The following is a 25140-nucleotide window of genomic DNA, read 5'->3' as shown; positions in this document are numbered from 1 at the left end:
GGTCAGTTATCACAGCAATTTTTTTTCTTTTTTTTAGAAAATACGTTTATCTGCTTGTTGATCTTAGCTATTTCATCCTCCTGTTACAAGACAGTGATTGTAGTGCAGTGGTAAAGTTTCCATCTGGTAATCAGAGAGTGTGGGTTCAAATCCTGTGAGTGGCATTTTTTTTTTTTTGTTATTTAACCAGGGTTAATTAACCACAGGGTTCTGTATTGCATCCCCTTTTATGTATTATTTATATCAAGCCATTGATATGCACTAATTATACAGCTAGTTTTATTTTATTTTCCTCCACACCATTGGCGTGATGTGGTGCAGCTCATCCCATAGAACACAGTGTGTTCCTGCTCGAAAGATACCGTTGCGTGAACGAACCGTTGCACCGGCATTATGCACACTTGCCCGTTGGCGCGACGTTTTGTGGTGCGCTGATATGAGCTCTACCTCCCTGAGTTGTATGTATTCGCACTGTGTGAAGGGGCCCTAAACATTGCTTTAGCACCTCTGACTGTCAGCATGAAGTATCATTACGTCTCACATGAATAACAAGGATCACCATCTCAAGATTAGAGTTAACAATTTCAGGTAAACTGCCTGGTGATGTCAGTGGCCGTAGCTCTCGGAACATTCCACACATGCATTCTGTTTTAATGAACATGCTTCACTGTGCAGTACCAGTGTGCAGAGAGCAGCACACTCTGTTTGCTGCTTCAGATGCTGGCCTGGGTGAGGCAGGCTGTTGCTAGGCCATAATGCTGAAGTGGTTTGACACTTGAATGCCTGCAAATGAAGAGGATGGACTGTGCCGTCCAGTAACACATTTATGCTCCCGGGCAACAATTCACTTGCCAGCTTGTAGAGCTCTCCACCAGCACATTTTGCCTCACACCCAAACATAGCCATAGTTTGTCCTTTTGATTTTGATTTTCAGCCTGTCTGTTTGCTTTTCATATACAGTACAATAAAAGTATCAACTATTTGACACTTTACAGCTGATGCCTTTTTGTCAAAAACCAACACTTCTGCATCTTAACATAGCATTTGTAAAGACCAAAAAGACATTAATGCTGTTTAGCAAAGGTGAGACATGACATAAATGTTAATTATCTTTGTTCTCACAAATGGTAGAAACAGCTTTAGAAAAAAGAACAAAAAAATAAAAATATGGGCAATGCTAAAATGGCACAAGTGAAAAGGATTAGTGGTTTTAATTATATACAATGGGCAGAGCCATATTAATGGGTGTGGCTTGAAGGATGCACACTGTTTATTTATTTAGATTGTCATGCAGTGTTTTTTCCCCTGAATTAAATGTAAAATATAAGCTGGTTACAGTGATCACACTCAATTAGAAGGTGTCATGATATAATTCTTCTTTTTTTTGGCTACATTGCTGAGCATAAATGATTCTTTTGTTTGACTACTTCTCACATGGTAAACTGCTGTACAAATCTGGATGTTGGATGGATATTTACTGTTACTGTCATTTTATGGACGCATACTGGATATTGTGCAATGCTTTGTCTAAAAAAGTACTGTATTCCTTTATTTTTAAAAGGATTATTATTGTGCATACTTGTAATATCGCCTCTCTGTTTCTTTCATCTTTATTTTGTAAATGTTGGAAATCAAATGACAGTGTAGCCTTAAGAAGGAATTGAGATGTGTTAATAAAGTCGTGCATTCCGGAGAGGGGGAGAGGGAGAGGGGGGGGGAGGACCTGTTTCTGGTTTTGTCACTTTATCAATCAATCAATCAGCATTTATAAAGCGCTTTACATCACCGACTGGTGTCCAAAGTGCTTAACATTAAAAACACAAATTTACAAAAATAAAACACACATAAAATAAAATTTTAAAACAACACATAAAAAAAGAACATAAAAATAACAGAACTTTAAATAGAAAGGAGCTGCTGTCTGCTTGTGGGCGTGTCCATGGAGCAAGCAGGACTACAAATATGGTATTCCATGATATGATAAGTATAAGAAGTCATTTTAGGCCTAAATTTTGTTCATAGCAAGGGATTTTCTACATAAGAAACAAGGAATTGTGATACTTTGACTATGTTTGACATAAAATCTCAACCTTATTCACCAGTAAAAGGTATATGAAAAAAGTTATTTTCATACTATGACTGCATTCAGTATTTAGCATTTAACAGTGTGTTACATAAATTAATGAGTTAAAGCTGCTATGTAACTCATCAGGCAGTATGTATATTTAAAAGCTGAGGTACTGTCCCTCAGACAGACCTTTGTGAAGAATATTGTTGAACTTTATTCAAACAAATAAACATCAGTATAATATGGATCACAACGATGAGAAAAAAAACCCTACGCATGTGTAAGGATTGTCATAATATTGTATTTTCCAGACAATATGTTGTGTTTTTTTTTTTGTTTTTTTTGTTTTTTTTAGTAGTTTGGGAGGTCTTGCGACTGACATGTTGGTGCAACATATTTTGAAAAAATCACACATTCAGTACTAGTGATAATATTAGCTTTTTGTACAGGCCTTTCCCAGGAATCAAAGCAGTAAACAAACTTCAATAATAAAAGAATAAATGCCAATAAGAAAAGTACAGTACAACAATGCACAAAAGTTCCATATTAAAGAGCTGATAGTTCAGGAAAAAGGTGCAGGTTATACTCAGGTGCGACTTATATTCTAGAAAATACAGTGTGGCCTAATTAATTTGTGCAGACGGACAGACAGACAGACAATTTGTCAGATGAAGTATGCAATGGCATATACTGTATATTTTATAAGGCAGCAGATTAAAAATCTTGCACATTTAAGACACAAGACTTACAGTGGTTATACCTGTTGATCAGTCCTACCTGAAAAAACACACAAAAACGAAAACAGAAGCAAGTAAATCAAACTAGCATATTGGTTTAAAATATGAATCAATTACAACATTTACATATGACATGTTTTCTATGTGTATCATTTAGATTATTTTATAATTCACACAGGTGCAGTTTGGTATGCTCCTCTTTTAGCTGGCCATGGCTAAAATTTCATTGGTGTTCATACAGTATTTGTTCTGAATTTTTTTTCACTCCTCCTCCTTTGCTAACATTTTTTCTCAAATATATGACAGCATTTTGTACTTCATGGCCATTAAAAGTGCTGAATTAAAGTAAAGAACAATCTCTATTGCTGTTGTTGCTGCACGTTATGAGGAAACCTTTATCAGATGTGCTATTCTTGCAGTCAGTGGTGTTTTGACTGGTTTAAATTTCTATTTTAAAACTGTTGATACTCTTCCAGTAAAGTCAGCATTTCATATATGTGACCAGGATTCAATATGTGTTCCACTTTTTGTTTTTCTTGCTGTTGTTGTGATGTACGGTAAATGATGTACAGTTTACTGTGATGGTACAGACGATACTTTGATGATGGAAGAAATAAATCTTAAGTGGAAATATGCACCTCTGTTCAATGAAGAAAATACTGCAATATTTTTTAACTACAGATTCTTTTAGTGCCCTTTATAAGGAGCCAAGAGGAAATGCCACTCGTCCTTTGAGTGACAATGTTTCCTATTGAGTTTCTTTTTTTTTACTCTTTTAGTATTCTTATTTATCACAGGAGGCCTATTGCTGTGTTAAGATTTCAGTTGGTGCTGTAATTTAAATGTTTTCACTAAAGTTTAAGTTACAATGCTAAGAAAGATTTTAACAAGAATTAAGACATCAGTTGCGGTTCCCTGCAACCCACAGTGAAGATAGTGAAGGGAATTTTCTGCTTGCATTTCCATGAACGTGATGATTTTTACTCACATGCCATTAAGGCATTGTTAGGTCAGTGTTATGGCATGATGCATTGTCACTGGAGACAAACGCTGCAATAGATGAGCTGTCCATGGTGCTGATTAGACAGCAAAGTCAAGTGACCACAGTGTGGAGCATTGTATGATCCACTGTGGAAGCGGATATTTATATGCTTACTGCTTAATTTGTTTGTTTTAAACTGATGGAAAGTAAGTTTTCAAAAATTTGCACTATCCATTGCAACTGTTATTCACTCATCATATCAGGACTGAATCATACATATCTCTTTGTTTAATGAAGGACTTGTTTATGATGTAAATGTTTTTATCGGTGTCCACATAATTGTGCACCAGGTAGTATTGCACAACATTACACAATATGGCAGATACTGTCTCTAATAAACAGATGCCTCTCTCTCTCTCTCTCTCTCTCTCTCTCTCTCTCTCTCTCTCTCTCTCTCTCTCTCTCTCTCTCTCTCTCTCTCTCTCTCTCTCTCTCTCTGTCAATTAGGTAGTGTTTATAAAATAGATAGCTGACATTTTTCAAGGGTGGTAATAAATTAAGCAAAGCTTTTATAATCAGTTACAATGGTGTGTGAGTCTAGAATGTTTTTTAAAGAAAAACTCAGCCCTTTTATTTCCTGTTAATTACAATCTGCTATAAGCAGGTGCTTTAGTTTGACAGAGCCGGTGGTGGGAGACATTCAAAACTATACACATTTCACTCATGGTACCAACATGACACTAAAGTCTCTCATGCTAACAGTAACAACACTTAACAGACTAAACCAATTGAACTACAAAAACACTATGAATCAATAACACTAACAACACTGTTAAAATAACATGAACCACAATAACATTTAAAACCCCCAAACTCCGAACTCCCATGGTGCATTGCAGCAAAACATCCATTATACACTGATTAGCTAAAATCGCTAATTTCTAAAAAAGATTGTCCTATCAACTTTCCGTTTTTGCAGCATTTATCCTTGACCCAAAATACAGAAGCATACCAAACAGCAAATGTCAGCAATCCCCAGTTTCGCTGTGAAAAACCCCAGCTAAACAGCCTCAGCACAGCACCTGAAATCTATTTGTATGCAGTGTTGCACTGCTGAGAGCTCTGCTATCACACCCGGCAACTCTCACTGCACACTTGTGGTTTGACAGGTTATTTAAAGGCCTTCTGGTTCAATCATGCAGCATTTCCCCCAAATACTTTATTACAGTTTTGCTGCTGACATCTGCAGGATCCCCCATCCAAGAAGAAGTTCACCTGCTTTGGTGACGTTGGTTTGTTCACCCTGGAGACTTTTTATTGAAATCACTGCACAGGGATTATTTGCAGGGGTGGTGGTCAAGTGGTTAGTGTGCTTGGTTTCTGTGTGGAAAATACCTGGTTCAAACCCTGCCCCAGTTCTCCATGTGCGAGTTCTGTTAGAAAACTATCCAACCTTTTTATTTTTTGCAAAAACCATATGGATTTGAATCACGTGTGATTGCATCAGCCAAGCTTGAACCTTCGTGCGCATGTGTGAGTTTTTTCACGCCTGTCGGTTGCGTCATTCGCCTGTGAGCAGGCTTTGTGTGAGCAGTGGTCCACCCCCCTCGTCGGATTTTTATTGCGAGTAAAATGTCTGAACGATTTGGAGCTTTGCTGCATCAAATTTTTCCAGAAACTGTGAGAGACAGCCAGGTGGAAACCATTCAGAAGATTCAGACGGCTTTCAGGGACGATTCTATGGGGATCACACAGATTAAGGAGTGTTACAGCCAGTTTAAAGACCGCCCACAGCGGCTGAGAGCACGCCGCACTCCGAGCGACGATCGACAGGCTGAAACGACCAGATCATTTCCAAAGTGAAGGCTGTGTTGATCCGGGACATTGTCTGACTACCACAGAAATGGCAGAAAACGTGGACATCAGCAATTTTTCAGCACATTCCACTGTTACAGTTGTTTTTGTCATGGAAAGAGGAGCAGAGGAATGCGCCACAGAGCCGCGAATGGCGCGGGACAAAAGCACCTCCGTGTTGGTCTCACAGGATGGCTTTCAGATGGCTTTCGGTGGCTTTTCAGTCGTGTGACTATCTGAGAAATTGTGGATGAGCTGGACATGCCAGAACATGTCCTGTGAGGCTTCATCACGGCGTTGCTTTGCGCCATGCGGCTCCGTCCCGACGCGCGAATTTCTCCGCTCCTCTTTCCATGACAAAAACTCCTGTAACAGTGGAATGTGCTGAAAAAGTGCTGATTCTGCCATTTCTGTGGTAGTCACACGATGTCCCGGATCAACACAGCCTTCACTTTGGAAATTATCTGGTCGTTTCAGCCTGTCGATCGCCGCTCGGAGTGCGGCGCGCTCTCAGCCGCTGTGGGCGGTCTTTAAACCGGCTGTAACACTCCTTAATCTGTGTGATCCCCATAAAATCGTCCCTGAAAGCCATCTGAATTTTCTGAATGGTGTCCACCTGACTGTCTCTCACAGTTTCTGGAAAAATTTGATGCAGCAAAGCTCCAAATCGTTCAGACATTTCACTCGCAATAAAAATCCGAAAAGGGGTGTGGACCACTGCTCACACAAAACCTGCTCACAGGTGAATGATGCAACCGACAGGCATGAAAAAACTCACGCATGCACATGAAGGTTCAAGCTTGGCTGTTGCAATCACACATGATTCAAATCCATATGGTTTTTGCAAAAAATAAAAAGGTTGGATAGTTTTCTAACAGACCTCGTAATATGGAGTTGCGCCAGGAAGAGCGTCCGATGTAAAACTTGCCAATTCAACATGCAGATCCACCTTGAATCTGCTGTGGCGACCCCAAGTGATAACAAGGGAGCAGCTGTAAGAACTTACTTCATTGCATAGGGATTATTTATGTTTTCCCTTTGTGCTGTGTTTTAGCACATTATTGCAGGAGGGACTGACCCTGTGTAAAAGTACAACAAACTATATTTGTACATATGTAAGTAAGCCCCTTCGGCTGCTCCCTTGTTTGCACTCGGGGTCGCCACAGCAGATTCAAGGTGGATCTGCATGTTGAATTGGCACAGGTTTTACGCCGGATGCCCTTCCTGACGCAACTCCACATTACATGGAGAAATTCAATTCAATTTCAATTCAATTTTATTTATATAGCGCCAAATCACAACAAACAGTTGCCCCAAGGCGCTTTATATTGTAAGGCAAGGCCATACAATAATTACGTAAAAACCCCAAAGGTCAAAACGACCCCCTGTGAGCAAGCACTTGGCGACAGTGGGAAGGAAAAACTCCCTTTTAACAGGAAGAAACCTCCAGCAGAACCAGGCTCAGGGAGGGGCAGTCTTCTGCTGGGACTGGTTGGGGCTGAGGGAGAGAACCAGGAAAAAGACATGCTGTGGAGGGGAGCAGAGATCAATCACTAATGATTAAATGCAGAGTGGTGCATACAGAGCAAAAAGAGAAAGAAACACTCAGTGCATCATGGGAACCCCCCAGCAGTCTAAGTCTATAGCAGCATAACTAAGGGATGGTTCAGGGTCACCTGATCCAGCCCTAACTATAAGCTTTAGCAAAAAGGAAAGTTTTAAGCCTAATCTTAAAAGTAGAGAGGGTGTCTGTCTCCCTGATCCGAATTGGGAGCTGGTTCCACAGGAGAGGAGCCTGAAAGCTGAAGGCTCTGCCTCCCATTCTACTCTTACAAACCCTAGGAACTACAAGTAAGCCTGCAGTCTGAGAGCGAAGCGCTCTATTGGGGTGATATGGTACTATGAGGTCCCTAAGATAAGAAGGGACCTGATTATTCAAAACCTTATAAGTAAGAAGAAGAATTTTAAATTCTATTCTAGAATTAACAGGAAGCCAATGAAGAGAGGCCAATATGGGTGAGATATGCTCTCTCCTTCTAGTCCCCGTCAGTACTCTAGCTGCAGCATTTTGAATTAACTGAAGGCTTTTCAGGGAACTTTTAGGACAACCTGATAATAATGAATTACAATAGTCCAGCCTAGAGGAAATAAATGCATGAATTAGTTTTTCAGCATCACTCTGAGACAAGACCTTTCTAATTTTAGAGATATTGCGTAAATGCAAAAAAGCAGTCTTACATATTTGTTTAATATGCGCTTTGAATGACATATCCTGATCAAAAATGACTCCCAAGATTTCTCACAGTATTACTAGAGGTCAGGGTAATGCCATCCAGAGTAAGGATCTGGTTAGACACCATGTTTCTAAGATTTGTGGGGCCAAGTACAATAACTTCAGTTTTATCTGAGTTTAAAAGCAGGAAATTAGAGGTCATCCATGTCCTTATGTCTGTAAGACAATCCTGCAGTTTAGCTAATTGGTGTGTGTCAGGGGTGTGGCAGGGGTGGGCTTTAATCCGGAACCTTCTGCACTGAAACCAAGCGCATTAACCACTTGGCCACCACCCCTGTCATATTTGTACATATGTAATAAATGGTTAAAATACATTACAAAGTGAGCTGACCCGCTCTTAAGTCACATATATGTACCTGCAATAAAATCCTGTAATGCAGAAACTGGAAGCTGTTAGCAAATTACAAGCAGGTGGCAACCACCAGTGCTGAAAAAAACCAAAAACTAAATAAAAAACGCAGTATCAGCAAAATATGCAATTCTTTGAATGGCCACTTCAGGTTGGCTCCAAAAGTGAGTCACCCATAGTACTGGCAGGTCTGTGGTTTTCCCACAGTAATGGGCTAGGACATCTGACGTTTTGAAGCAGGTAAAATAATTCTATAATTCTGTGGTGCCAGACCTAATTTGTAAGCAACATGTAGTACAATAACCTGCTGGCTGTATGTGGCTGATGTTAAGCCTCATGTTACATTGTTTCTGAGGAGGATGATGCAAAATTCCTTCATCAAGAGTATTTTTACTAGCAGCAAGAAATGAACAGAAACTTGCATTTTCATGCACAATCATCTCTAGGGTTTAGAGGATTGTCTGAAAAAAGAGTTGCCTTGATGAAAATGCCTTGCTGATGTCAGAGGTCAGAGGAGAACAGGCAGACTGGATGGATGGGTAATTACGTGATATGGTCATGTCAATATGGACCAACATCTCTGAGGAATGTTTCCAACACCTTGTTGAATCTATGCACGAAGGATTAAGGTGGTTCTGAAGGCAAAAGAGGGTTCCTAATAAGGTGTACTTAATAAAGTGGCACATGCACATAACATTCATTGGCATCTGTGGGTCACAAAGTGGCCATGGATATGTGCCTTGGGAATCACAGTCGGTTGGCAGCCTGGTGTGGCTATATATAACCACTGTCAACCTCTTAATGGCACAGTTTTGATTCAGATTCAGAGTTGGTTCAGCAAAATGAATTCATTTGGACCTTGTCAATTTAGCACAGCTGAGAAAAGACTGCACAAACTTTCTCGATAATGTAATCTGTAATGTTACAAGGCCAAGTTTGTGTGAAATCCCTCTATGTAATTTCATGAAGAATGGTGAGCATCAGTGGCTTTTTTGTGTTAAATTGTGCCACTCGTTACACTGGTGTACATTAAACTTTTGCAGTGTTAAATTAAAGCTGCAAAGAGTGCATTTGGCCCCAATCAAAATAGTGTTAAATCAAGTTGATCAACACAAACCAAGTTAATTCACTGCAGCAGAACAGAATTAACAGTGTCATAGAGATCGTTTAAAACTATTTTTTAATGGGACATTATGCCAAATTCACTGTGTGGTCTTTGTGGTAGCAACACAGTGTGCACAGACCCTCCCTGTGACTTACAGACTGCAGACACACAACATGACAATAAGCATTTACTCCAGCATATTTCGTTTCGGGTAGCATTGTGGATTAGTGGTTAACACGGTTACCTCACAGCAAAAAGATTCCAGGTTGGTTTCCGACCTGGATCCTTCTGTGTGGAGGTTCCATGTTCCCCCCGTGTTTTTGTGGGTTCCCTCCAGGTGCTCCGGCTTCCTTCCACTTCCAGAGACATGTAGAATAAGTGAACTGTGACTCAGAATTGACTGTAGGTGTGAGTGAGAATGAGATGCGAGTCTGTGTTTTTCTGTTGGTTTGCTAAAATAATGTTTTTATTGGTTTTATACCATGCACGAAAAACTTCACACACTACTACACATTTTTAGATATTTCTTTTTGCACATATAATCAGCAAAAAGCACATTTTAATGAAGAATACTGAGATGACTATGATGCTGAAAAGATCATTTTTGGCTAAAAACTCCTTCAGGTCTCCCTCCTGTTCCTCATCCTCAGGCCGCTTACCTCCACCTGCTTACTGATGTCTGAATGAAGGGGGCCCTCTGCAGGCAGGGATGGGAACACACACTCGTCCTCTGCTTCAGCCTCTGGGTTAAAACAAATCTCAGCGTTGAATTTTAGCCTCTCTGCCTCCATCACTGGATCATCGTCATCATCTTCCTCCTGTTCTTCAACCTCCTCCTCATCATCATTTTCCTCCTCATCATCTTCCTCCTCCTCCTGCTTCTCTATCCATTCCTCCTCTTCTAAGGTCTCCTCTTTAGGGTAGTGGTAAATATATTTGTGTTCACTGAAGGTGATCTGTTTCTTCCCTCCACTTTGAGCCTGCAGCTCTCTGCTCACCTCCAAACCAACCCACTCCTGTGTTCGCTCTGCATGAGACGAAGGTGCAAGCAGCTCCTGTATCTCCTCTTCCTCATTTGTGTCTTCCTCTTCATCACCCTCTTCTGCCTCCTCCTCCTCCTCGTCCTCCTCCTCCTCTTGTTCTTCATCTTCATCTTCCTCTTGCACAGTGTCCAGTTTCCGTGCCACAACTTCTTCCTCTTCCTGCTCCATCCTTTCTGCCAGAGCCTCAGCAGTCAACAGGTTACTGGCCTCCTCCAGCATGACAGTGCAAGCATCATGTCTGCCAAAAGGCTCATAATGTTCTGGGTAGGTCTCCTCCGGGTAGCCTACATTACAAATTCAGATGTCGTTTGTTGTGCAGACTTATTAATTACAGTGCACCCGGAAAGTATTCACATTGCTGCATTTTTTCCACATTTTTATATGTTACAGCCTTATTCCGAGATGGATGGAATTCATTTTTTTTTCCCACAAAATTCTACACACAATACCCCCATAATGACAATGTGAAAAAGGTTTTTTTGAGGTTATGGCAAATTTATTAAAATGTAAAGCACTGTGCTCATAGAGCACAAACCTCTGCCAACACTAGTTTCCAATTCCACAAATTTTTACCTTGGAAAAAATTTTCAAGGTGAAAGTCCTGTTAGAAGTGACTTTTCATAAGCTAAAAGATCAAAAGGGTTTTTCAATGTTAAAATCAAATATCCGCTAAATTCAAACTTAGATCAAACTTCATTCATTCATTGAGAGTGCCAGTTTGCACCTCATTGTCACAAATGAGTGACTGAGGCACCTTTGATTGAGATATAATGCAAAATGTACACCAAATGGGTTTCTCAATGTTAAATTCAAATGTCCACAAAATCCACAGTCTGCATCAGATCTGGATCAAACTTTGTCAGGTGATACTGAGTGCCAGTCTGCACATCACTTTCAAATATGAAAGTGATTGAGGCACGTTTGATTAAGATATAATGTGAAATATACATTAAATGGGGTTTTCAATGTTAAATTTAAATGGCCACAAAGTCTGTAATCTGGATCAGATCTGGATCAAACTTTGTCAGTCGATAAAGGATACCATCCTACAACCCCTGGCAAAAATTATGGAATCACCGGCCTCGGAGGATGTTCAGACACAGACATGATCACAGACATGACACAAAACTAAAGTCATTTCAAATGGCAACTTTCTGGCTTTAAGAAACACTATAAGAAATCAAGAAAAAAGATTGTGGCAGTCAGTAATGGTTACTTTTTTAGACCAAGCAGAGGAAAAAAATATGGAATCACTCAATTCTGAGGAATAAATTATGGAATCACCCTGTAAATTTTCATCCCCAAAACTAACACCTGCATCATATCAGATCTGCTCGTTAGTCTGCATCTAAAAAGGAGTGAACACACCTTGGAGAGCTGTTGCACCAAGTGGACTGACATGAATCATGGCTCCAACACGAGATATGTCAATTGAAACAAAGGAGAGGATTATCAAACTCTTAAAAGAGAGTAAATCATCATGCAATGTTGCAAAAGATGTTGGTTGTTCACAGTCAGCTGTGTCTAAACTCTGGACCAAATACAAACAACATGAGAAGGTTGTTAAAGGCAAACATACTGGTAGACCAAGGAAGACATCAAAGTGTCAAGACAGAAAACTTAAAGCAATATGTCTCAAAAATCGAAAAATGCACAACAAAACAAATGAGGAACGAATGGGAGGAAACTGGAGTCAACGTCTGTGACCGAACTGTAAGAAACCGCCTAATGGAAATGGGATTTACATACAGAAAAGGTAAACGAAAGCCATCATTAACACCTAAACAGAAAAAAAAACAAGGTTACAATGGGCTAAGGAAAAGCAATCGTGGACTGTGGATGACTGGATGAAAGTCATATTCAGTGATGAATCTCGAATCTGCATTGGGCAAGGTGATGATGCTGGAACGTTTGTCAGGTAAAGGCACTGGGGAGATGGCTGTCATTACATCATCAATAAATGAACAAGTTTACGTTGATATTTTGGACAATTGAAAGGATGTTTGGGGATGATGAAATCATTTTTCAAGATGATAATGCATCTTGCCATAGAGCAAAAACTGCGAAAACATTCCTTGCAAAAAGACACGTAGGGTCAATGTCATGGCATAGGGTCAATGTCAACGAGCAGATCTGATTTGATGCAGGTGTTAGTTTTGAGGATGAAAATTTACAGGGTGATTCCATAATTTTTTCCTCAGAATTGAGTGATTCCATATTTTTTTCCTCTGCTTGGTCTAAAAAAGTAACCGTTACTGACTGCCATAATATTTTTTTCTTGATTTCTTATAGTGTTTCTTAAAGCCAGAAAGTTGCCATTTGAAATGACTTTAGTTTTGTGTCATGTCTGTGATCTGCTTTTTTTCTACAAAATTAAACAACTGAATGAACATACTCCGAGGCCCGTGATTCCATAATTTTTGCCAGGGGTTGTACATAAACCTCTCAAATATGAAATAAATTCGAGTTATGAGTCTTTGAAAATTCATTCAATGTTAAAAATAGTGATTTTTCCAATTTTCCTAGATTTTTCCTGAGTTCGACCTTTGACCTATAACCTTGAAAACTTTATCAGTTATTGCCTATCAGGATATGAATCTTGTGTAAAAATTTCATAACAACATATAAAAAACTGCGAGTTACAAGCTGTTGACACATTTGCAGCTGATTCACATTTTGGGGTCAACAGCATGTCAGAGCACAAACCAAGCATGAAGTCAAAGGAATTGTCTGTAGACCTCTGAGACAGAATTGTGTTGAGGCATAAATCTGTGGAAGGGTACAGAAACATTTCTGCTGCTTTGAAGGTCCCAAAGAGTACATTGGCCTGCTCAGACTGGGGCGACGGTTCATCTTTCATCAGGACAGTGACCTGATGAAAGCCCAGACCTGAATCTGATTAAACATCTTTGGAAAGATCTGAAAGTGGCTGTGCACCGATGCTCCCCACCCATCCTGATGGAGCTTGAGAGGTGCTGCATAGAGGAATGGACAAAACTGCCCAAAGATAGGTGCGCCAAGCTTGTGGCATCATATTCAAGGAGACTTGAGGCTGTAATTGCTGCCAAAGGTGCGACACAGTATTGGGCAAAGGGTGTGAATATTTATGTACAAGTAGTTTCTTGGTTTTTTATTTTTAATAAATTTTCAAAAATTCTCCCCCCAAAAATCATGTTGTCCTTATGGGGTGTTGTGAGTATAATATTGAGGGGAATAAATTAATTTACTCCATTTTGGAATAAGACTGTAACATAACAACATGTGGAAAAAAGTGAAGCGCTGTGAATACTTTCTGGATGCACAGTATGTCCAAAAAACTTTTCAATGAATTCTTAATAATATGGTGGTGAGGCGTTTCAGGACTGAGACCTAAATGTTTACCTTCCCAGTCTACCCCATAGGGCACCTCCTCAGCCTCCATCTCTGGTGATGCCCCCTCCAGCCGACTCTCTTGCATCAGCAGTGTAATCTGTCGGAGCTGTTTGAGTAATTTCTCTTCTTTCTTTGATGATCGAGTTTTATTCTTACTCCTTCTGCTGCTGTAGGAAACAGTACACAAACATATGACACAACAAACCAACAGGCTTTGGCTGGTTAGAAAACTGCTCCTTGTGGAAAAAAAACTTTCTGTAAATAATCCAATCCAGACTTTTCAAGTATAAAGAAGCCTTGATGGCCTTGAATATGAGCTCTTTAACATATTTCTGTTTTCAAAGAGGAAAAAAAAATGCAAAATGTTGTCTGAAATCTTGTGTTTTTCTGATGTTACAGTTACTTTCTAAGTTGGCCATGCGGCTCTGTGCAAACTTGATCCTGTCAGACTGAAGTTGACTGTCAGACTGTCAGTCCTGATTAGTATTTGGCTACAAGATGGCTTTGGGAGCACCACGAGCTGTGCATGTAGAAATGGAGTTGTGTCAGGAAACTTGTACCACAGCCTAATACAGATGTTTGCTAGATCTACTGGAATGGCAGGGGAACAAAAAAGAAAAGGAAATGTTGGTTTCTAATCTATTGTATTTTGCACCTTGTGGCCACTGGACATCAACTGATCATGTGATTCTAGGATTGGCTGTGAGTAATGGATTGTCTCGAGGGAAGATGGGAACTATAGCTGAGAGACTGTAGTTTGATGATTGAATGATCCCTCTCCAAGCCATCATCAAAGAGAATGTAGTACCGAGAGGCAACACTCACTAGAACGCCCCATGACTTTGTTCTGCTGCCACCATGTTGGACTCTTTTAAACCCGACAGATCCACACAGTCTATGTTCAGACCACATGATGTGGCTGATGAAAGAAGCCAAGATCAATGCAGCTGCTACAGATGTGAACTTATTTTTTGTCTTTTTGTCATACTTTGATACTTTGAGTGTTAACACATTCATAACATTTAATGAGCCCCCCGAATGCTACAGTTAAAAACAAACTGTTCTTGCAAACTTCACACATCCACAAAACGATGATCTGGTGTATTGTCAGCATTGTGAAACTTCCTTAAAAATCAAAGCTGGCATTGTAGTATTACACTTTGCTTGCATTTGCGTTGCTTTGCTTGACATCTTGAATGTGTGGTCATTAGAGTGTGGTTCAGGCCTTATATTTCTGTCCAAACCTGACACTGTTAATGTCTTTATTTCCATTCTAAACAAATCCCCGACCAGTGAACAGGAAGAAAGCTGTTACAGCCTGTATTTTATTTTTTTTAATAAACACTAAAGACGTGTGCATCATGTGAAGCAAACCTGTTGGCAGTACACAGAGTAAATTAAGTTTTTCAATCTGACCCATTGACGTTCTTTCACAGCCTGACAAAACTATTATGCACACAAGATGTTTTGGAAGAAGAAGACCGGAAGTACTTTGATTTTTTATTGTGGAAATTGTGTGTGAATAACTGCAGCATTTTTAAAGAAAAGCCTCAGTCTTTTCTCCGGGTGCGTTTCTTAGTCGCCAAGAAGAAGAAAAATCACTTATTTTACAAAAGGTTACGGAGCCCTGCAAGTGTCATCGCAAAATGTTTTGCATGTAGAGAGAATGTGCACACACACATTTTATTATATTGTGTGCTCATTTTATTATATTGTGCAAGCGTTTTATTATATTGTGCGCTCGTTTTATGATATTGTGCACACATTTTATTATATTGTGCGCTCATTTTATTATATTGTGCGCATGTTTTAAGCATCGTTTGAGTAAAACAAGGGCACGATCTACTTAAACGTGGCCACAATTTGTAAAACATGCACTCAATTACTCAATATTGTCATGACACATAAATGCTGGCTATTGTTGTGTGGGCCGCCAGAAGAGGAGGTACTGCTGGCCCACCACCAGAGGGCGCCCTGTCTGGAGTGCGGGCTCCAGGCACCAGAGGGCGCAGCCGCCTCACAGGAGCAGCCAGGGTGACAGCTGTCACGCATCACCTGCAACAGCTGTTACCAATCATCTGATCGGCAGGAGTATATCAGCAGGACGACGTCTCCACCTCTTTGCCGAGATATCGTTTCTACCGAGAAGGTAACGTACTCAGCTAACTGTTTGACAGTGATCTTTGTGACTTTGTGCATTACTCTGAGAGAACTTTCCAACGAGAGGTGGAGGCAGCTTACCTGCCGTTCGGATTCCTGGGTGCGAACGCGCCCTCCTTTAATTGTTCTTTATTCCTCGCCAGCAGTACCAGGTCCGACACGCGGAGGCAGTGGCCACCTGGGAATTCGGGACTTGGTGGCTCCAGTATTCCCGGGGTCTGGTGGCGGAGGAAACCGTGTGGTTCCGGTTCTACTTTGGAGAGGCGTCTCCTATCTTCGAGCCTGCCCACACGACACCTGTGTGAATTTGACTTTGTCCATTATTGTAATCTGTTGTACTTGTTGTGCATATTCACAACAGTAAAGTGTGTTATTTGACCTATTCCATTGTCCATTCATTTGCGCCCCCTGTTGTGGGTCCGTGTACTTACACTTTCCCAACAGGATATCTCGGCCAACGTCATGGACCCCGTGGGGCGTCAACCGGCTGTTGAACGGCCAATGGAAGAACAGGGCGCACTGGCATCTGCAGGAGGAATGATCGGTGAGTTGCAGCGGATCCTCACCGCTTTCACGGCTCAGTTGGATTTAATGACCGAGCAGAACGTCCTCCTTAACCGCAGGGTGGAGGCTCTCGCCGCGCAGGTGGAAGCGCGCCCTCAGGGCGCTGCTGCGGCTCTCCCCTCCTGTCGATCCTATGCGTAACAGTGACGTTCCACAGGTCATTCAACGACCCCTCCCACCTTCCCCTGAAGCATACATAAGCCCTCCAGAGCCGTACGGGGGTTGTGTGGAGACATGCGCGGACTTTCTTATGCAGTGTTCGCTCGTCTTCGCACAACGTCCCGTCATGTACGCGACTGATGCTAGTAAGATAGCTTATGTAATTAATCTGCTTCGCGGCAAGGCACGCGCTTGGGCTACAGCGCTTTGGGAGCAAAAGTCACGGCTCCTTCTGACATATGATGGGTTTGTGAGGGAGTTCAGAACAGTGTTCGATCATCCAAATAGAGGAGAGACCGCTTCAGCCGTGCTGCTGTCAATGAGACAGGGGCGCCGGAGCGCAGCTGTTTATGCAGTCGACTTCCGCATTGCGGCTGCGAGGTCCGGCTGGAATAACACTGCCCTCCGCGCCGCCTTCGTAAACGGACTGTCGTTGGTCCTGAAGGAGCTCCTGGTGGCCAAGGACGAACCGCGGGATTTAGACGGGTTTATTGATCTCGTTATACGATTAGACAATCGGTTAGAGGAACGCCGTCGGGAGCGAGGCGAAGGACGTGACCGGATACACGCCGCCCCTCTCCCTTCCGGGTTCGAAAAGGGGCCGCCCTCCCCACGCTCCACAGCCACAGCGCTTTGTGGGGCAACAGCTCCCCCTGTTGACGTTGTTAGGGAAACGCACAGGGCCAAAATGGGGAGGCTGATCCGTGGAGAGTGTTTTCTCTGCAGCTCAACAGAGCACACACAGAGAGACTGCCCCAAACAACCAAAACGTCAACACTCGCCCTTAGAGACTGGGCTAAGGGGGGGTCAAGACATTCAAGTGTGACACACACAAATTGCCACACGACTCCCAGTCACAATCCTGAGCGGGGATTTAACCCTTCAAGCCCGAGCACTGGTGGACACGGGGTCAGAAGGGAATCTGCTAGACAGCAGATGGGCAAAGGAGGTAGGGCTCCCTCTGGTGGCGCTTCCTACGCCATTGCAGGTGCGGGCACTAGATGGCACCCTCCTCCCTTTACTCACACACAAGACACCACCAGTAACTCTGGTGGTGTCTGGAAACCACCGGGAGGAGATTGAGTTTTTTGTAACTCCTTCTACCTCCCGCGTGATTTTGGGCATCCCATGGATGTTAAAGCACAATCCCCGGATCGATTGGCCGTCTGGGGTGGTGGTTCAGTGGAGCGAAACCTGCCATCGGGTGTGTTTAGGATCCTCGGTTCCTCCCGGTTCCCAGGCTAAGGAGGAGGTCAAAGTCCCTCCCAATTTGACGGCAGTGCCGGTTGAGTACCACGATCTTGCTGACGTCTTCAGCAAGGATCTGGCACTCACCCTTCCCCCGCACCGTCCGTACGATTGTGCCATTGATTTGGTTCCAGGCGCTGAGTTCCCGTCCAGCAGGCTGTACAACCTCTCACGACCTGAGCGCGAATCAATGGAGACCTACATCCGGGACTCATTAGCTGCCGGGCTGATCCGGAACTCCACCTCCCCGATGGGGGCAGGTTTCTTTTTTGTGGGCAAGAAAGATGGCGGACTTCGTCCATGTATTGATTACAGGGGGCTGAATGAGATTACGGTTCGCAACCGATACCCGTTGCCATTATTAGATTCCGTGTTCACCCCCCTGCATGGAGCCAAAATCTTTACTAAGCTGGATCTTAGAAATGCGTATCACCTGGTTCGGATCCGGAAGGGAGACGAATGGAAGACGGCATTTAACACCCCGTTAGGTCACTTTGAGTACCTGGTCATGCCGTTCGGCCTCACAAACGCCCCCGCGACGTTCCAAGCATTGGTTAATGATGTCTTGCGGGATTTCCTGCACCGATTCGTCTTCGTATATCTAGACGATATCCTCATCTTTTCTCCGGATCCTGAGACTCATGTCCGGCATGTACGTCAGGTCCTGCAGCGGTTGTTGGAGAACCGGCTGTTTGTGAAGGGCGAGAAGTGCGAGTTTCACCGCACTTCTTTGTCCTTCTTGGGGTTCATCATCTCCCCCAACTCCGTCGCTCCTGATCCGGCCAAGGTTGCGGCGGTGAGAGACTGGCCCCAACCCACTAGCCGTAGGAAGCTGCAACAGTTCCTCGGCTTTGCAAATTTTTACAGGAGGTTCATTAAGGGCTACAGTCAGGTAGTTAGCCCCCTGACAGCCCTGACCTCACCAAAAGTCCCCTTCACCTGGTCGGATCGTTGCGATGCCGCGTTCAAGGAGTTGAAACGGCGCTTCTCGTCTGCACCCGTTCTGGTGCAGCCTGATCCTAGTCGCCAGTTAGTGGTTGAAGTGGACGCCTCGGACTCAGGGATAAGAGCTGTGCTTTCCCAGAGCGGGAGGACCGATAAGGTCCTTCACCCGTGTGCCTATTTTTCCCGCAGGTTGACCCCGGCCGAACGGAACTATGACGTCGGCAATCGAGAACTCCTTGCGGTGAAAGAGGCTCTTGAAGAGTGGAGACATCTGTTGGAGGGAACGTCCGTGCCATTCACGGTTTTCACTGACCACCGGAACCTGGAGTATATCAGGACCGCCAAGCGGCTGAACCCCAGGCAAGCCCGCTGGTCACTGTTCTTCGGGCCGTTTTGACTCCCGGATCACCTACCGTCCCAGGACCAAGAACCAGAAATCGGATGCCTTGTCCCGGGTACGTGAAGATGAAGTCAAAACGGAGTTGTCGGATCCACCGGAACCCATCATCCCGGAGTCCACTATCGTGGCCACCCTCACCTGGGACGTAGAGAGAACCGTCCGGGAGGCCCTGGCACGAAGCCCGGACCCCAGGACTGGGCCGAAGAACAAACTCTACGTCCCACCAGAAGCTAGGGCTGCAGTCCTGGACTTCTGTCACGGCTCTAAGCTCTCCTGTCATCCAGGGGTGCGAAGAACCGTGGCAGTTGTCCGGCAGCGCTTCTGGTGGGCGTCCCTAGAGGCCGACGTCCGGGATTATATCCAGGCCTGCACCACCTGTGCCAGGGGCAAGGCTGACCATCGCAGGGCTTCGGGACTGCTCCAGCCGCTGCCCATGCCCCATCGCCCCTGGTCCCACATCAGCCTGGATTTTGTCACGGGCCTCCCACCGTCCCAGGGCAACACCACCATCCTCACGATAGTGGACCGATTCTCCAAGGCGGCCCACTTCGTGGCCCTCCCGAAGCTCCCGACGGCCCAGGAGACAGCGGACCTCCTGGTCCACCATGTCGTCCGGCTGCATGGGATACCATCGGACATCGCTTCGGATCGTGGTCCCCAGTTCTCCTCGCAAGTCTCGAGGAGCTTCTGCCGGGAACTGGGGGCCACGGTGAGTCTCTCATCCGGGTATCATCCCCAGACCAACGGGCAAGCAGAACGGGCCAATCAGGAGGTGGAGCAGGCCCTGCGTTGCGTGACAGCCGCGCACCCGGCGGCCTGGAGTACCCATCTGGCCTGGATCGAGTACGCCCATAACAGCCAGGTGTCGGCAGCCACTGGCCTCTCCCCTTTCGAGGTGTGTCTGGGGTACCAACCTCCTTTGTTTCCGGTGGTTGAGGGAGAGGTCGGTGTGCCCTCGGTCCAGGCCCACCTACGGAAGTGCCGTCGGGTGTGGCGTGCCGCCCGTTCTGCCTTGCTGAAGGCCCGGATGAGGACGAAGGCCCATGCAGACCGTCAGCGGACCCCGGCCCCTACGTACCGGCCAGGACAGGCAGTGTGGTTGTCTACAAAGGACATACCCCTTCAAGTGGACTCCCCAAACTGCAGGACCGGTACATCGGTCCGTTCAAGATCATCAAGGCGCCGGCTCTTGGATGTCCGTAGGATGGGCCGGGGCTTCCAGTATTTGGTGGACTGGGAGGGGTACGGACCTGAAGAACGCTCCTGGGTGAAGAGGAGCTTCATCCTGGACCCGGCCCTCCTGGCCGATTTCTACCGCCGCCACCCGGACAACCCTGGTCGGGCGCCAGGAGGCGCCCGTTGAGGGGGGGGGGGTCCTGTTGTGTGGGCCGCCAGAAGAGGAGGTACTGCTGGCCCACCACCAGAGGGCGCCCTGTCTGGAGTGCGGGCTCCAGGCACCAGAGGGCGCAGCCGCCTCACAGGAGCAGCCAGGGTGACAGCTGTCACGCATCACCTGCAACAGCTGTTACCAATCATCTGATCGGCAGGAGTATATCAGCAGGACGACGTCTCCACCTCTTTGCCGAGATATCGTTTCTACCGAGAAGGTAACGTACTCAGCTAACTGTTTGACAGTGATCTTTGTGACTTTGTGCATTACTCTGAGAGAACTTTCCAACGAGAGGTGGAGGCAGCTTACCTGCCGTTCGGATTCCTGGGTGCGAATGCGCCCTCCTTTAATTGTTCTTTATTCCTCGCCAGCAGTACCAGGTCCGACACGCGGAGGCAGTGGCCACCTGGGAATTCGGGACTTGGCGGCTCCAGTATTCCCGGGGTCTGGTGGCGGAGGAAACCGTGTGGTTCCGGTTCTACTTTGGAGAGGCGTCTCCTATCTTCGAGCCTGCCCACACGACACCTGTGTGAATTTGACTTTGTCCATTATTGTAATCTGTTGTACTTGTTGTGCATATTCACAACAGTAAAGTGTGTTATTTGACCTATTCCATTGTCCGTTCATTTGCGCCCCCTGTTGTGGGTCCGTGTACTTACACTTTCCCAACAGCTATTAGCCAACAAACCAGGAGACAGTGTAATACATTTCCGCATTAGAAATAGATGTGGTCAGGATGTATCATCATGGTTTTGGCGCACAAGGACATACAGAGAACTCCAGCTGCCCAACATGGCATCATCTGGAGTTTAATCACATTAAAAAGGATGCTGAGGGTGAAGCGTCTCCCCAGATGACAATTTAGGTCATATTATGGAGTTCATTTTGAACGAAAGGAAAACGTGCACACGTTTTATTAATTCGAGGGCTCAATTAAAGGAAAATGTGCACACAAATTATCATGGCCAGGAAAACGTGTGCACATTTTATTAATTTGAGAGCATGTTTTATTAATTCATGGGCTCAATTAAAGGAAAAAGTGCGCACAAATTATCATGGCCAGAAAAAAATTATCACTTTAAGTGACCTCTCCCGGGTTCCGTAAAAGCTGAAAGTCTCTTCTGTAATTATTTTATTAATCACAACTGTCCCAACATTCACCACAGCCACCTGCCGTCTCTTCAGCATTCTGCTTGCGATGAAAATAAATCCCATTAATAAGCCATAAAGACAAAAAAAGCATATTAAATTACACTGTCCCGATGAGAACATCACCAGTCCAAGATGGCGGCAGCGCTTCCACAATGCCGCCAGTGGCCATTGTTGAAAATGCATCGGAGCTTTGCCTTTTGGTGCTGTTCTCTTTGTCTGGACGTGATAAGTAATAAATATTAGCCTCCATTACGCAACAATGAGGGTGCTCAATTTTATTAGGTGCACTAGCACTCAGTAGGCAGTGTATCGTAGAACAACCACTGATTCCTCTTGTTTTTTTTCAGTCTTTCAGCCTCACTGCTAAATGCACATCCATACAATACAGTACAGGAGAAAACAGTACATCCCTGTTTACGTATCATCGTGGTGGTGCAACACAGCAGCTTCCATCAGGAGGTCATCTCCAATGGATATATGAAAGTTTCATTCTAAGCTTGTGAAAACACATTGATTCACTGTTGTAGGCAATTATGCACTAATGAAGAGAAGGGTGTGAATGCAATACTCCATTTCTGAATCAGAATCAGATTTATTGTCAAGTAAGTTCTCACATACAAAGAATTTCATCTGGTGAATTTGGTGCATAAACAACAATAGAAAGAAAAGGAAAAAAAAAACTCCTGTACACAGTAAATTTTGCTGAGTAAAATTTACTCTGCTGGGATACATTTGGTTCCAGTCTAAATAGGGTAAAACACACTCTATTATAGAGTGAAATCAGCTCTACCACCTTGTCAAATCAAGTGTTTACTCTAGTAAGAGTTGGTTTACACTGTGATAGAGTTGATTTAGCACTGTGATAGAGTATATTTAACTCTGTTTGGACTGGGACCAAATGTTATCCCAGCAGAGTAAATTTTACTCTGCAAAATTTAATTAAGTGAAGGAGTCATATAGACAAATTTCTGCTAATAAATGCCTTAAATCCTATATACTGCAGCTTTAATGTGACCAAAAGGTGTTGTAAATCTCACAATGACAATTTTCTTGACTAAAATAAGTCTGTGGTTTTTGTTCAACGTTGAGATTTCTCTTCCTACTTGAAGAAATTCCTCTGGTTGCCGTGTTTGAAATACAGTAAAACTCGCCTAAGCCATCATCGTATGAACCAGATAGTCGCACTCACTGTCCCAATACTTTTGTATGATTTTCCATGAAATAAACACCGTATATACCGGATTTTCTGTAACGGATTTTCGCTCACATCAGACAAAATGTCCTGTCGGATCGCAATGCATTTCCATTAAATGTCAGGTTTCAGCCCCGTTATGATCTCGGTTCTCATTTTTCCCCTTTTCACTGTGATATTGTACTCATTAGTTTTGTTTTCAGTGTATCTTTTGTTCTCTGGTTATCATACTTTTGTCATGTGTATAGTTTCAGCCCGGTCTTTATTTTTTTCCATTTTGTTATGCTTTTGTTACTGGTTTTATTTTTTGCTTATCTTCATATAGTCATTAGTTGTATTCCTGTGCATTATACTGTTGTCTCTGGTTTTGTTTTCTGTTCTTTAGTTATGCTGTTTAGTCTATAGATTACTTTGCTACTTTATCTTTATTATCATTTATACTTTAGCCATGTCTTGAGTGTCATTCTAGTTTAGTTTGTTATCTAATATAGTCACTTATTGTTTTCACTGTTCGTATTTCATTCACTTACACTCTTGCATCTGCCTGTTTAATCTTTGTCTCTGTCTGCCACGTTCACTAACTCTCTTTTGTCCCTCTTCCCACTTCTTGGATTCACCTAACCACACCTCCCTTTCCTGAACATTCCCTGACACATGTGTCTTGTTTCCCTAATTACTTTACCTGTGTTATTTAACCCTCTGGGGTCTGAGGGCATTTTTTGGACAGTTCACTCACCTGGCATAAATGTTTTATTATTGCTGTTAACAGCTCTCCCTGCATCCCACAATCAAGTTTTATATCTCTTTTTTCAGGACAACCTGTGCTTTCAGAATATATATGTTTTTGTTGTGTTTTATAAGTGTAATAAAGGTTTACAATCAAAAATAGGCCAAGAAAAAATAAAGCGAAAAATAATTTTCCACACACATTTATTCAAAACACACAGTAAAGTATAATAAACAACTGTTTTGACACTTTATAAAGGTAATTTGAGGCCTTATGTGAAAGACTGTACAACAAAAAGGTTCAAACAATAAACACAAATGCACATTTTGAACAATATATACAAAATGGTCTATGCGTTTTGTTGTCCATTGATATGGTAAACAGTGCTTTACCCAGAGAAAGCAACAGAGTTGTCCAGTAACATTCACATGCAAACTAGTGAAGCAATTCTGATAGTTACACACTCTTTGCTTGAGCACGTGAGATTGTCATCAGAGGCTTTCCATGTGCTCCAGCTTTCACTGATCGCTGTGCGTAATGGCGCAGGGCGCACTGAGTATGTACTAATAGTATGTACTCATTGGAGTACCCAGGGGGCTATTCAAATGGGCGAACTAGTAACACATCACTCCTGGAAACGATCTTTGGCTTTTCACGTGAGGTAAATCTGCCCTACGATTGGATTTTGGAAAACCATGTGACGGTGAATTATTTCTGATTGGACACTCACATTGCGCATGTCATCACACAGCTTCTATGAGGAGTACAAAGATGGCTGATGGCTGGCTTGAACGTCCGCGGAGGTAACTTTTCAGAAAAAAGTAAGTTTCTATCTCATATCATTCAAAGGTTATTTATAATTTAGTAAAGCTTGGTCTTAGCCATCGTATACGATGTCGTCGGCCCCAGAGGGATAAGCCCTTCACTTTCTCCACTCCCTGGCACCTTGTTGATCTCTGTATCCTCGTTCCAGCCTTATTACATAGTCTTGTTTTGTCACGCTGTGTGTCAACCTTGCTTTGTTTTTTAGACCTCGCCTTTTGCTTCAGTCCACGTAATTGTGTCTCTCTGTGCTATTGATCCCAGCCTGTTTTTTGACTACGCCTTTGCCTCGTACCTACCTGTACTTCTGCTACACTGCCTGCCTTGCTGTGAACCGAATCCCAGCCTGTTTTTATGATAAATTATTTTTCTTACCTCCAACGCTTAGTCTATTAGTCTGCATATTATGCCCTCCTACTTTCTGTGCTACGCATCCTCGTGCCATGACATTAAAAACCCCTCTCATGTACTGAACAAAGCAGTATGGACGTGCCCAGTAACAGAGGTATGAAATAAAGTTCAGCACTGACACTCGCCGATTCGAGGAAAGTGGGTACCATATTTCCTTGTTTAAAAGC

The 25140-nt window shown here is 43.5% G+C and overlaps 1 protein-coding gene across 1 annotated transcript in view; it reads right to left on the bottom strand.

Annotated features, from left to right (window-relative positions):
• Positions 1 to 9958: 9958 nt before the first annotated feature.
• The window catches only part of ric3a (RIC3 acetylcholine receptor chaperone a), a 34691-nt gene continuing 19509 nt past the window's right edge, over positions 9959 to 25140 (bottom strand). The window contains exons 5-6 of the mRNA XM_034163311.1: positions 13813 to 13970; positions 9959 to 10715 (exon numbers count right to left, since the gene is read on the bottom strand). Of these exons, the coding sequence (XP_034019202.1) occupies positions 10009 to 10715; positions 13813 to 13970 (865 nt within the window). The 3' untranslated portion in view covers positions 9959 to 10008. The remainder of the gene's footprint in view (positions 10716 to 13812; positions 13971 to 25140) is intronic.

This window comes from Thalassophryne amazonica, chromosome 2 (genome assembly GCF_902500255.1).
Source record: "Thalassophryne amazonica chromosome 2, fThaAma1.1, whole genome shotgun sequence".
Lineage (NCBI taxonomy): Eukaryota > Metazoa > Chordata > Actinopteri > Batrachoidiformes > Batrachoididae > Thalassophryne > Thalassophryne amazonica.
Note: the sequence above shows the minus strand (reverse complement) of the source record. Positions and strands in the feature narration are given on the sequence as shown.